At 62.6% G+C, this 12,113-nt stretch overlaps 1 protein-coding gene across 1 annotated transcript in view; it reads left to right on the top strand.

Annotated features, from left to right (window-relative positions):
• The first annotated feature begins 579 nt into the window (after positions 1–579).
• Positions 580–12,113, top strand: part of ADGRA1 (adhesion G protein-coupled receptor A1) — a 35,019-nt gene continuing 23,485 nt past the window's right edge. Inside the window, exons 1-4 of the mRNA XM_082423443.1 lie at positions 580–1,496; positions 2,188–2,380; positions 9,882–10,009; positions 11,300–11,423. Of these exons, the coding sequence (XP_082279569.1) occupies positions 2,378–2,380; positions 9,882–10,009; positions 11,300–11,423 (255 nt within the window). The 5' untranslated portion in view covers positions 580–1,496; positions 2,188–2,377. The remainder of the gene's footprint in view (positions 1,497–2,187; positions 2,381–9,881; positions 10,010–11,299; positions 11,424–12,113) is intronic.

Raw genomic sequence — 12,113 nt, 5'->3', positions numbered from 1 at the left:
GGACAGCCTCCCACAGGGCCTCTTCCTTGTGCCCTCCTGCCACCTGGGCACCTGGGCCCCGTGATGGGTTGTTCACACCTGCCTTTCTGTCACCTCTCGTCTGGGAGCCCCTGACCCGTGTTCACCTGTGCCCCTTCCCCGGACAGTCTGTGGAGGCAGCTGCAGGTGGGCACAAGCCCCGTGAGGACCACCGCAGCCTGGGGGAGCCTGAGCAAAAGGCCCCCCAATCCTGGGCGGGCCTTCCCACCTCCTCCACTACCGCACTTGTCCAGGACCATCAACCCGGGCCCCCAGGGAGCTCCACAGCGCCCTCCAGCCCTGAGGGAGCCACCCCAGGACGCCAGGTGGGCCGGGCCTGGGCGTGAGGGTCTCCACTCAGCTCTGACAGCAGTCACTGGGCGACTGGACACTCCCTTCACCCCTTGGGGTTTCCTGTCCCTCAGCTGAAGTTCAGGACCCATCACAGCATCCCACTGGTGCAACGGGAGAGCCGGGAGCGGTCAGACAGGAACGCTGGGAATACTGGTGGGGCGAGGGGCAGGAGCGTGGGGAGGCCCCACCCAGAGGCCTGCTGGCCAGGCAGCGGCCCACCCCCCCAGGCAGGATCCCGCTGGGTGCCCTCCTCCTGTCCCCTCCCCTCCACGCACTCGCCTTCCCTCCCGTGCCCTGTCATTACCAGCTCTACCGCCCGGGCTGGGGGCTGGGGGCTGGGCCCCCGGGCTGGGCAGGGGGCTGGGGGCCTCTTTCTGCACAGCTGAGGCCTGTCTACACTGGCACGATCACACTGCTGACTCATGCTGGTGCGGGCTCGTGGGTTCACCTCGGTGTGGCCATATTTGGATTTGAGAATATTTTAATATGAGAACCGTGAAAATTCCTCCAAAATCAATTTCCTTGGCTGTATTTCTGTTCTCAGAGCCCTAGTGGACAGGGGATTCCTGTAATAATAAAATAAAATCGGCCAGTCCTCCTTCCGCCTTCTTCAGGGAGATGTTTTGTTGTGAGGTGTCCGATTCTGTTGGAACGGAAGGCAAAACCGCCGGTTGTCTCTTTAAATCGGCTCTGCGGTGTGATGGGGCCGGCGGGCTGGCTGGGAAGAACCATTCCCACCCTGCCGCAGGGAGCTGGCCGCCGCCATCAGCGCCTCCCCCATCCCCATGGTTACGGCTCCTGCTTCCCGACCGTCCCTGGTCCCTGGCTGTCGCCCGCCCGAGGGAGCAGGTGCCGGCCGCCGGCCGCCGGCACTCCTCACCAGAGTCCGGGAGGCCGCCTGCTGAGAACGGCAGTGACTGCCTGCCCCTCCGGCTCTGACACCCTCCCCGGTGCAGAGCCCTGGCCGTCGCCGGGCTGCAGCCTTGCAATCTGTTGATAACTCCACTCACGGGCTCCAGCGCTGCCCCTGGGGTGGAAAACTGCTCCCAGACCCGGGAACTCACCGCCTCTCGCCAACAGGAAGCGCAAGACCGCTGCCACTCCTGCTGTTTTTGCCAAAATAGGTGAGAAGTTGGGCTGCGTTTCTCCGGGGTCCGCGCGGCAGGTGGGCCCCCGGGCGAGGAGGCAGCAGGACGCGGGGGGAGGCGAGGTTGGAGCCCGGTGGCCGCAGCGTACACTGCCCTGGCCGCTTCCTGGGCATCCGTGCCAACCAGGAGTGAGCAGCTCCTGCCCTTCCAAATGCAGATTCTCAACAACTTTGGGTTACACAGACGGCACGGAGCCACCAGATAAACTGATCTGTGTGGGAGACGCCAGCCCGTGAGGTCTGGCCACGTTCAGGCAGCGGAAGCGTTGCCCTCCCAGGTCTGGCTGTCCGTTGGGGGTTACTGGAGTCTCTTGACTTAAACTGACAGACATGCTGTACGTGTCTTCTGCAGCCTGAGGTTGGGCTGAGTGTCTCGCGCTGGGATGGCGAGCGGAGGTTGGTTTTTAAATATGGAGAAGGAAGTGCTCCCCGGGGGCACCGTCCCTCTAAGGCTCTGAGGCCCCAGGTGGTCCCCAGAGCCTCTGCCTGACTCAGATACCCCAAGCCAGACGCTCCGACAGGCTGGCTGGGTCGAGGGGAGAGGAGATGGGGGCAAACTTCGGAAGGAGCTGCTGCCGGCGGCACCTGGGAGGCTGCCCCGTGGGTGGGTGCTAGATGCAGGTGGCAGGGAGAACCCCCACCCGCCCTGACCTGCCCGGTCTTCGCAGATGGGGGCGGCCTCTTCACCCTCACCCGCCCCATCACGGTCGCCCAGGGCTCGACCCCGTGGCCGCTGCCTGGGACCTTGACCTTCTGGACGGCCATGGAGGCCGGCGGGGAGAACGGTGCGACGTAATCGGCTGTGCCGTTGGCACCACCTCCATCCCCTGCTCACACTTCAGTAACTTCACTGTGCTCATGGTGAGTACACGCGGGGGCCGGGTCGGGGGGGGCAGGCCGAGGCTGCCACCGCCACTCACGGATCCCCAGGCAGGGAGAGCGAGCTGCCTTGTGGTCAGCCGGGGGCGGTGGGCGCATGCTGGCCCTGCGGCCAGGGGCCCTGGGGGCGGGGCCGGGGCGGGAGGGGGGCCGCGGGCTGCCTGCTCCGTTGCTCGTCAGCGGCTGCTCGGCGTAGCTCATACTAATTAGTGGCAGACGTGCTGCAGCGTTGAATCACTGAATCAGTGGAAGACACAGTGTCCCACCACCACCCAGGCTCAACCCGTGACCTGTGAAAACCTCTCTGACCCCGGGCCAGGGCCCTCCCTCTCCTGGCCCCAGGCCCCGCACACAGCCCTCCCGCTGCGGCCCTGCCGGCCCCCTTCCCGTCAGAAAGTTGGCTGAATGGCAGGGGATGCGGGTGGGCTTCAGAGGCACGTTCGACAAGCACAGAGGACGCCGCTCTCACCAGAAAAGGGGGTGCGGCCGGCTGCGTGGGGCTCGGCCTGCAGGCTCGGGGCGCTTCCCTGTGGTTGCCGCTGGCTTGGATTCCGGAAAGGGTGGTGCTGAGTAAATAACGCGTTGTGCGTGCTCGTGAGGGACAGCGGCCGGGCGCACGCAGAGAACGCCGATGGCCGAGGACAGCGCGGCCACAGTGGCCGAGGCTCGGACGCCGACAGTGGGTCGTCAGTGCAGACCCGACTCTTCACAGGCAGGGCTGTGTCTGAGTCACTTGCTCATTTTCTTCCTGTTGGATTAGAAATGTCCAAACAAGAGAGATGCTTTTTGCCAAAGGTCGGCATCATCTCGCAGAGCTGCCGCGCCACCTGCCTCTCAGGCGTCTGAGGGCGTGTGTTCCAGGCGCAGCCCCAGGCGCAGCCCGGCCCGCACCCCAGCTCTGAGCCCGTCACCTGTTGCCTGCAGGCACCACCCCGCAACAAGCCAGGGCCTCCGGGTTGGCCGTGTTTGAAGCTTTGCATCCTCGAGTTTAGATCCTCATTTGCAAAATGGGTCCTGTCATTGGCAGATGAAGGGTGAATGGGGGAGGGGGGCAGCACCGCCCCCGGGGGCCCCACCACACGTGATCCAGGTGCCCCAGCGTCAGGCCCCGTCTTCGCCTCCGTCTCTGAGCCTCCAGCCCGTCTGTGCAAATCTGCAGGGCCGCCCAGGCCGCCAAGCACCCTCCTTCCTCCAAGTCCATCCACACCCTCCCCCCAGCTCCCAGCCCCCTCCACGCCGGCCAGTCTGGGACTCTGGGAACCAGCTGGATTACCCTTGCCTGGAGAGCTTGGAATCTCAGCAGTTTGTTGGGTTTTTATCGCTAACAAATAACATTCACACTGGAGAGAGCTTCTGAGAGGAATAGAGATGCCAGCCTCACGTGTGGTGCTGCAGCTCTGCTGCAAGCACTTTCCTGCCTGTGTCTGGGAGCCTGTGGGTGAGACGCCTGCGGCCCCTGGGGGCCGCGGGGAGGAAAGCCAGCGGGGGCAGCTCCGGCCCCGTGCCCCAGGCTGCCACGCTCCGGCCACCTGCTCGGGCCTGGCCCTGGAAGTCAGCTGCCTTGACCAGCTCCTGAGTGTAACGGCACCGAGGTGTCCTGGAGGCCACGACCCCGGTTTGAACTGGGCTGAACCCTGAGCGTCTTCGGGCAGGCTTTCTGGCACCTGTGCCTCCTTCTGAGCGAGTTGCCTGTGTGCCCTCGGCACCAACAGGGTGGTGAACACCCAGGCGTTCCGCTGGGGGCTGAGGGGCCGGGGGCCTGCACCCTGCATCCTGGTCTCCAGCAGGTAACGCCCAGGCCCCAACACCTGCCCAGCGCTGACCCTCATCAGAGTGTAAAACAGGATCTGACTGCCCTGCTGCTTCTGCAATGATGCCGTGGATACTCAAGTTCAAGCAGGTCCCAAAATGCGTGTGACTTCGCCCCTCGTGCTCCCCTGTGATCCTCACCATTAGCGCAGAGAACAGCACTCTCCAAGGGAACAAAGAGACACGTCTGGAACTGGAGTAAAAACCGTCCAAGCCTGGGCACTCTTTCCTTCCTGAGTGTGGCATCCGGCGGTCCCGCGGGCGGTGCTGGCACCGCCGCTGCTCTCCGGCCATACCTGTCGCAGGGGATTAGCTGGGCGGCAGGAATGGTGTACGTGGCCTCCCCACGCGGCTTCCCCGCAGCCCCTGTGGCCTCAAGTGGGGCCCAGAGGGGGAGCCCGCCCACTCACCGATGCGGTGGCCTGAGTGCCACGGAGACCCGCTCGGCGATGGCGCATCAGTGTGGCCCGGGCCCAGGAGGCGGCCGCAGTGGCAGCCCCGCTGGCTTTGAGTCGGGGTGACCTTCGCCAGGCCCTGCAGGGCCCGGAGCCGGGACAGGCTGAGAGGCCAGGCCGCCCCAAGGGCAGACACCACGCAGGACGCCCCGGTCCACACAGAAGCACCCGCGTTCCCACAAGAAGGGTGGAAGTAAAACCCCAGAGAGACCAGGGTGGATGCAGGGCGGGGCCCGGGAAGCCGGTGCCGAGGATCAGCAGGGGGCTGGGGGCCCGCAGGGCATCCGTGGGCTCCCTCTGAGCCAGTGGAACCCGGGCCAAGCCTGTGGGTGGGCTCCCACTCCGACCCACCCGCTGCCCGCCTGCAATGCTCCAGCCTCAGCGCTTCCGTGAGTTCCTCCAGTTTGCTGCTTTCTATTCAGTCCAATATTTAAATTTCTAGCAACTTATAAAACCTGCCTTCATCTCACAGAGTTTGTCGCCCACCTCAGGCCTCCCCTTACTGTTGACGGTTTTAAGCAAGTAACCCCAGTCCTGAAGGAAAGCCCGTCGTATTTCTCAATGTCTTTTCTCCAAAGTTCTCCATAATTAGACCAGCCCACCCACCCTCAAAGGAAGATGGCTACAAACCACACAAACGTCCAATCGGGGCAACCTGTGCTCCGAGTGAAGCGGTGGCTCATCTGCGTCTGCCTCTCCCCCGGGACTCCCTCAGGGAAGGCCGACAGGTCAGCAGGATCGCCACCAAAAAGCAGACGAGGGGCCGCGGGCTCCACAGAGTTCAGTCTTGGTCGGGACAAGCCCGGGTGGAAGGACCCGCCCACCTCCAGACACCCGAAGGCCCAGCCTGGATGCCTGGCCACGCGGGAGGGACGCCTGTAGACAGTCTGCACCGCGGCCCAGAGAGGCCAACTTGCCGCTTTTGATCAGACAAGCAACACCTGACCTGACCTCTTCCCTCCTTTCTTCTTGTCTTTCTTAACATCCCGATTTGTTTGATTGCAGAACGTACCACAAAGGACACATCCAACTAAAATCATAATGAGGTGTAAAGGAAAAGGGGAAATGCAAACCAAGCAGCACGGGGACTGCTGCCCTGGGACCATTGCTCAGAGCCTGCAGGCTCCACGGGGAAGCAGGAGCCCGGGGTCCCCGGAGGAGACACACCTTGGCTGTAGCTTCTCCCGCAGCCCCGTCGGTCATCCTGCAGGCACAGACGTGAGCGGGAATGGCGGGCTTCAGCCCCACAGCCGGGCAGCACCACGGCTCCCGGCACCTGGTGTGTGGCCTCGTCCGCTGGGCGTTGCCTTCGCCTCCCCTCTTCCTCTGTGGGTTCTCTGGACCTCTCTCCAGCCTCTCTGCTCTGAGGTCAACGCTCCATCCACTGTCGCTGGTCCCCAGAGCACCGCGGGCTCCACAGCCTCTGAGGGACTTGTTCATCCGATGCTGTCTGACCACATACTGGACCATCATAAGCGTTTTGCCTGTGGAACACTTGCAGAGTAGCTTCTTCCAAGAGGAACTTGTACATGTGTGAACTTTAAAATATAAAATACATCGCCATTTTGCATTACTTACTTTGAATTTTAAATGTCACCTCTAAAAATGTAGAAAGCACTGTTGATAACTCTGATTTGGAGAAAGGGAAAAAAATAGGAGGCCAAGTGGAATTAAATCTGTTTCTCCTAAATCATATATTGTGGATGCAGCTGCTGCGGGGTTGGAGACGCCCCTCACCACCGTGCGAAGCCTCAAAACTGGGCCCTCGGACGAGAAGGAAGGGGTCCAAAGGCAGGGTGACCTCCGGGCTGGTCCAATGACAGGCTGGGCGTCATCCTCAGGAAACGCCTCTGTGTCTTGAACGGATGCTCTGAGATGCTTTCCTGCTGCAGGAAAACCAGTTCTGGCTCTTACTAGGCTTAACAGACAGGGGTTTTGCGTGTGTGAATAGAAACTGGCAGATAAGATGCTTTTGGAGGTAAGCTCTCCACCGAAGGTCCAGGCGCTGCATGGGCTCCCCCATCGTGGGTCAGATGCACCTGTGGCCCTCGGACCCAGGGCATCAGGCCGTTGCTGTGGACGCTGCATCAGGAAGCAAGTGCTTGCTTTGTTCACCCCCCTCCTCCGCCATCCCTCCCCAAACCCCAGAAAGAGTCAGGGGTCTGACCTCAGTCTTTAGGGGAAGCAGTGCAGGTGACAGCACACGGAAAAGGTGGGGAAGGGGCTTGTAAGCCCCCCAGAGGGGGTGGACCCACCCCGGGTCCCTCAGCTCCAGGAGAGACACCAGGACACGGGTTCCGACTGAGTCAGTGAGAGAACCGGACGGGCCAGACCCGGAGCGGCTCTCGCGTGTGGACATGAAACCAGTAACAGAGGCCCGGGTGCACCTTTGTGAAGAGTCAGGGGGTCTCAGCCCCGGCTGATGTCACAGGAGGGACACACCATCGTCTCCCATGAAAAGGACGACACGCACAGGCCCAGGGACGCCGCCAGTGCCCAGTCAGACCTGAATCCAACACTCCCGGCTGATGACTCTCGGAGATATCAGGGCTTGACCAGGAAAACCTGCCTTTCCTCGACGTTTGCAGTGAGTTGCATCTGGCAGGAGGCTGGTGCCCGCGGAGCCTGACAAATGCAGAAACACCCTGGGACTATTGGGCCTCGTGAGCCCCCTTCCCGCCGTCGCCTGACGGCAAATGCTCCAGAATTCAGGATGCGTGAGGGCCCCTGGCAGGCAGGACGCTAGTGGGAGCTGAACACCCCCGGGAAGTAAGAATGGCAAGCTGCTCTCTCTTTCTTGTGAAACATCTATTCTCCACCAGGAGACCATCCTGCCCCTCGTCACAGAGGCCCATCCTTGCCCAGACGGAGGCTCCTGGTTGCAGGACAGAGGGCCCAGCAGCCTTCGTGCTCCCCTGGGGGTGGTGTGAGCCCTGCTGGGATTTGACCACAGACCCTCCCCTGTGCCGAGCCTTCCCAGGCATCTGGAGTGGGCGGGACCTCCAGGTCTCCCCTGGGGACGTGCAGCCTCCGCGTCCCCGTCACCTTGAGGCTGGCGTCTCTTGGCTGCCTTTCCTCCTGAGCTCGTGACTCCATGGATTTGGGCTGTGAGCACAGCGTGCCTCCTGCTGACACCCTGGGTGTCCGGACGGGAGCCGTTGGGGTTCTGTGCGCGTCTACACTTGCCCTTCAGGCTTCCCGGCCCGTGGACGGTCAGGCCTGCAGCACGAGGGCAGCCGCGGCGCCCTTCCCCGACCGCCTGCTTATTCTGGGCAGGGCGCTATTTCTGGCTTCACTGGACAGTGGGGACCCTGGGCAGCCAGACGCTGAGGCCCCCTCGGCGTCCAGGTCACTCGGTGCCTCTTCCCGGTGACCAAATTCAATCAGCTGTTGCCATGACAACAGCGACCTCCTCACCAAAGTTCCTGCGTCGGAGCAAAGTCGGGGTGCGGAGGCCCCAGCTGGGGCCCAGGGTGGCTCCTTTGAGCGTGTCCCCTCGCTGGCCGGGCCTCCAGGAACGTCCACGAGGAGAGAAGCCACCTGAGCCCAGACACGCTGGCTTCCTGACTCCCACCATGACAGGCCAAGGCCTTCTCGGGGTGCCTCTCTGCTCCCCACGACCCCATCCTGGAGGAGCCGCCAGCCACCTCCGCTGTCCTCGCAGCCCAGGGAGGCACCAGTTGGAGCTGCTCTGGGCCTGGGGCAGGGGCGTCAGCCTTGGACGCCCCCGCGGTCTGCGGGAATGGGGCCAGCACGACGGCAGACCCCTAGCTCTGACCACCAGCCGCGTGGTCACAGCCGGCGCAGCTCAGGTGGTCCCCCAGGGGATGCCAGGCAGCCCTCCACAGGCCCAGCTCAGCCTGTGGGCAGTGGCCCCCAGCCTGCTCCCCAGAGCCCAGCATGTCCCCCAGGGCCGTGGGAGCAGAGCAGGGCATTCAGGCTGGGGCATCGAGCAAGGGCTCCACCCTCTGACCTGGGCAGTGGGAACCAGAGCACCGCTCAGCTTGTCCCCTGGGGCGGCCGTGACAAAGTCCCTCAGAGCAGGCGGCTTAAACCAGAGTCCAGGAGGCTGGACGTCCAAGGTCCAGGCACCTGCAGGTTGGCTTCTCCCGAGGCCTCTCCTTGCGGTGTAGACGGCCCCTCCCGCCGTGTGCTGCTGCTGTCCTCTCCTCTGCCGGCCCCTTCTCACAGGGACTCTGGTCCCTTTGGTCAGGGCCACCCGAGGACCCACGTCCCCAAAAGCCACGCCCTCCGGATGGTGGGGACAACTCAGTCCACAGCGGGCTTCTCGTGTGACTCGATGGCTTGTACCGCACGAAGCGTCCAGAGCGGGGCTCGCTGCGGGCAGAGGGTCAGAGGTCAGAGGTGGGTGCCGCAGGCTCTCGCCCCTACCTCCCCGCCTGGTGTGCCCCGCGCCCCTCCGGGTCCTCACCGGCCCTGGGGGTGCCCCTGGCGGGTGTGCCCGGGCTCGCCCTGGGAATGCAGCTCCGATGCAGGGCACTTCCGGGGCTGCGTCGGGGGTTGGCCTCTGAACCCCAGCGCCTGACGCAGGGGGCCTCGTTTACCTGATGAATAAAAAGACAGAACCTCCCTCAGCTCTGAATGTCCAGCCCGGGACATTCTGCCCTCAGTCTTACATCCTCCAGGGAAAATGGATGTCCTTTGAACCCTGACCTTCAGCCCTTTACCTGGGCTGTGACAAACAGTGAAGGTGGTGCACCCGGGGTTCTCAAGCCTGCTCACACCTGCTGCTCTTCCCCCACTGACCTGAGTCACCTCTGGGCAGACTTACTGAAATGACACAAATTCTCCTGGGAGACCACTAAAAGCAGCATTGCAGTGGGTGTGAGGCCCGGAGTGGACTTGGGGGTAACCTGACACAAGCCTCACGGGGGCAAGTTGTGCCATCGTACAAGGGCATTTGACAGAAGCAGGAGCCGGGTGTTCAGGGGGCTGCCCTTGGGGAGCTGGCCGTCAGAGCCCCCAGAGGCGCCCGCAGCTGAGTGGACTGGTGGGGGGCCCACGAGGCCACACGCCACCCGCCCTGAGTGCTCCCCTGGTGGGGGGCCCCCCCCCCGCCCCAGGCCGACCATTTCTGCTGAGACCTGCGAACCTCCATGCAATCCAGGAAATGCTTCCAGCCCCTTGCCGGGCGGAGGCTGGACCTGGGGACAGCCCGGCCACCTTGGTCACACGGGTGTGCTCCATGTCCTTTCCAGGATTTGAGGACCGTCCTGTCCCTGCCCCAGTCCCCAGGGGAGTTCCTGCACCCCGTGGTGTATGCCTGCACGGCCGTCATGCTGCTGTGTCTGCTGGCCTCCGCCATCACCTACGTCGTCCACCAGAGGTAAGGCCCGCTCTGCCCCTCACCTTCAAGGGCAAGCCCTCTCCTGCCCTCACGTAGCAAGGAGTCCCTGGAAGGTACTTCACAGGCAGCCGGCCAGCTTGAGCCTGCCCAGCGCCCAGATGGCTCTGGCGGCCGAGGGTGGCCAAGTGCTGGGGGACAGCCTCGCCTTCCATCCCGGGCCTCCCCGTGCTCATCAAATCAGGTGGCACGCGCTCTTTCTCCAGTGGCGCCGTGTCCGTTCAGGGGCCCCGACAGCCCGTGGCCTGAGGAAGTTAGAGCAGCTGCGGAAACTTCGAGCAGTCTTGCCCTCTGCTTTTCATCGACAGGGGAGTCCAGCTGGTTTTCTACAGAGCTGGTTTCCTGGCCACGTCTGCCTGGAGGGGGTGGGGCATCACTTGAAGATGCGCTGGGTAATGTGAGGAGGGGTCCTGGTCGCCCTCACGGTCAAGTCCACAGTCAAAGTCATGGGCAAAGCCTAGGCCACAGTCATAACCATGGTCATGGGAAGAAGCTTGGGTATGCCATGGCCATGGTCATAGGTAGAGGCTTGGGCGTGTCCAAGGCCAGGGTCAGGGGAAGAGGCTTGGGCGTGTCCAAGGCCAGGGTCATAGGTAGAGGCTTGGGCATGTCCAAGGCCATGGTCACAGGTAGAGGCTTGGGCATGTCCAAGGCCATGGTCATAGGTAGAGGCCTGGGTGTGTTCAAGGCCACAGAGGAGCTGTGGTCATAACCACAGCTGCAGGCATAGGCTAAGAAATTTCATTTTGTCCATCGCCAGGGCTGGGGCCTGGTCATGGGTATGTTCACAGCCATAGGCAGCGTCCTATCCAGGTACAGGCCCGGCTACAGGGGATCATGTCAGAGACAGTCAATCACGGCCTCCTCCTAAGGTACAGCCTCTGCTCAGAGAAGGAAGGACTCTGTCTGGGGAACCAGGAGGCGGGACTGGGTTTCCTCCCCATCCTCCCTCTGTGACATTGGACAAATCATAGAGTCCCAGGGCCTCAAGGTCCTCATCTGTCCAATGACCAGAGACCTTCCAGTCACAGCATTCCAGGGCGATTTTCCAACAAACCACCCAAGGCCACATGCTAAGGTGGATTCAGCGTGTCCGTCCATCTTTCCCCGACCTGGTCTCTCTGGTGTGCTTTTCCCTGCCCGTCTCCGTCCCACTCCGAGGTCTTCAGCCCATTCCCCGCGTGGACGAGACCTGGCATTTGGAGAAAAGGGTTCACTTCTACGCTCTGCCCTGAGAGGCCGGTTCCTGACCTGAAATCTCCGTTCCTGCAGCGCCATCCGGATCAGCCGGAAAGGCCGGCACACGCTCCTGAACTTCTGCTTCCACGCGGCCCTGACCTTCTCCGTGTTCGCTGGCGGCATCAACCGCACCAAGTACCCGATCCTGTGCCAGGCGGTGAGTGCTGTTGGGTCTTCATTTTGCTACAAAATCTGAAGTGTTTGTCGACTCTCCTACCAAAGGGGAAGTTCGTGATAACCGTCTTGGGTACGAAACCACATTCGAGTGCTTGTTCAGGCTTCTCGTGAAGGGGACAGTTAGGCATCCAGTGCGTCTACACCTCTCCCGTGTGAGTCTGACCGATTTGCTCAGCATTTGATCATGTCATTTAGATTATTTTCCAATCGGACCAGTTTTCTCCAAGGCCTATGGTGACATGTTAATGAGACATTCATAGTCCGGGGCTCATCGCAGAAACAGGGACGCGACCTGCCTCTCCTGCAGAGACAGGTGGGGTAGGAGCACAGGGGCGGGACCCCCTGCTCCCTCGGCCCAGGTAAGAGTCCATGGATGTAGGTGCCGCAGCTCCTCGTCAGGGAGAGAGTGCCATCACTGGCGGGTCGCCAGGGATTTGGGGCCATGGAAGAGACATGCGGGCCCCACCCTCCAAGTGGGACTCGGCGGTCTTGTGCTGGGGAGGTCTGGCCCCCTCAGGTGAAAGGGGAGCATCGAGAAGAAGGCACAGAGGGGTCTTCTTCCCACCCCACAGCCCTGCCTGACCTTCCTTAAAAGGGGGGAAAGGGACTTCCCTGGCGGTCCAGTGGTTAAGGCTCCACGCTTCCACTGCAGGGGGCACAGGTTTGATCC

This window comes from Balaenoptera physalus (genome assembly GCF_965194825.1).
Source record: "Balaenoptera physalus genome assembly, chromosome: 14".
NCBI lineage: Eukaryota > Metazoa > Chordata > Mammalia > Artiodactyla > Balaenopteridae > Balaenoptera > Balaenoptera physalus.
This window is presented reverse-complemented; position numbering and strand designations above follow the sequence as displayed.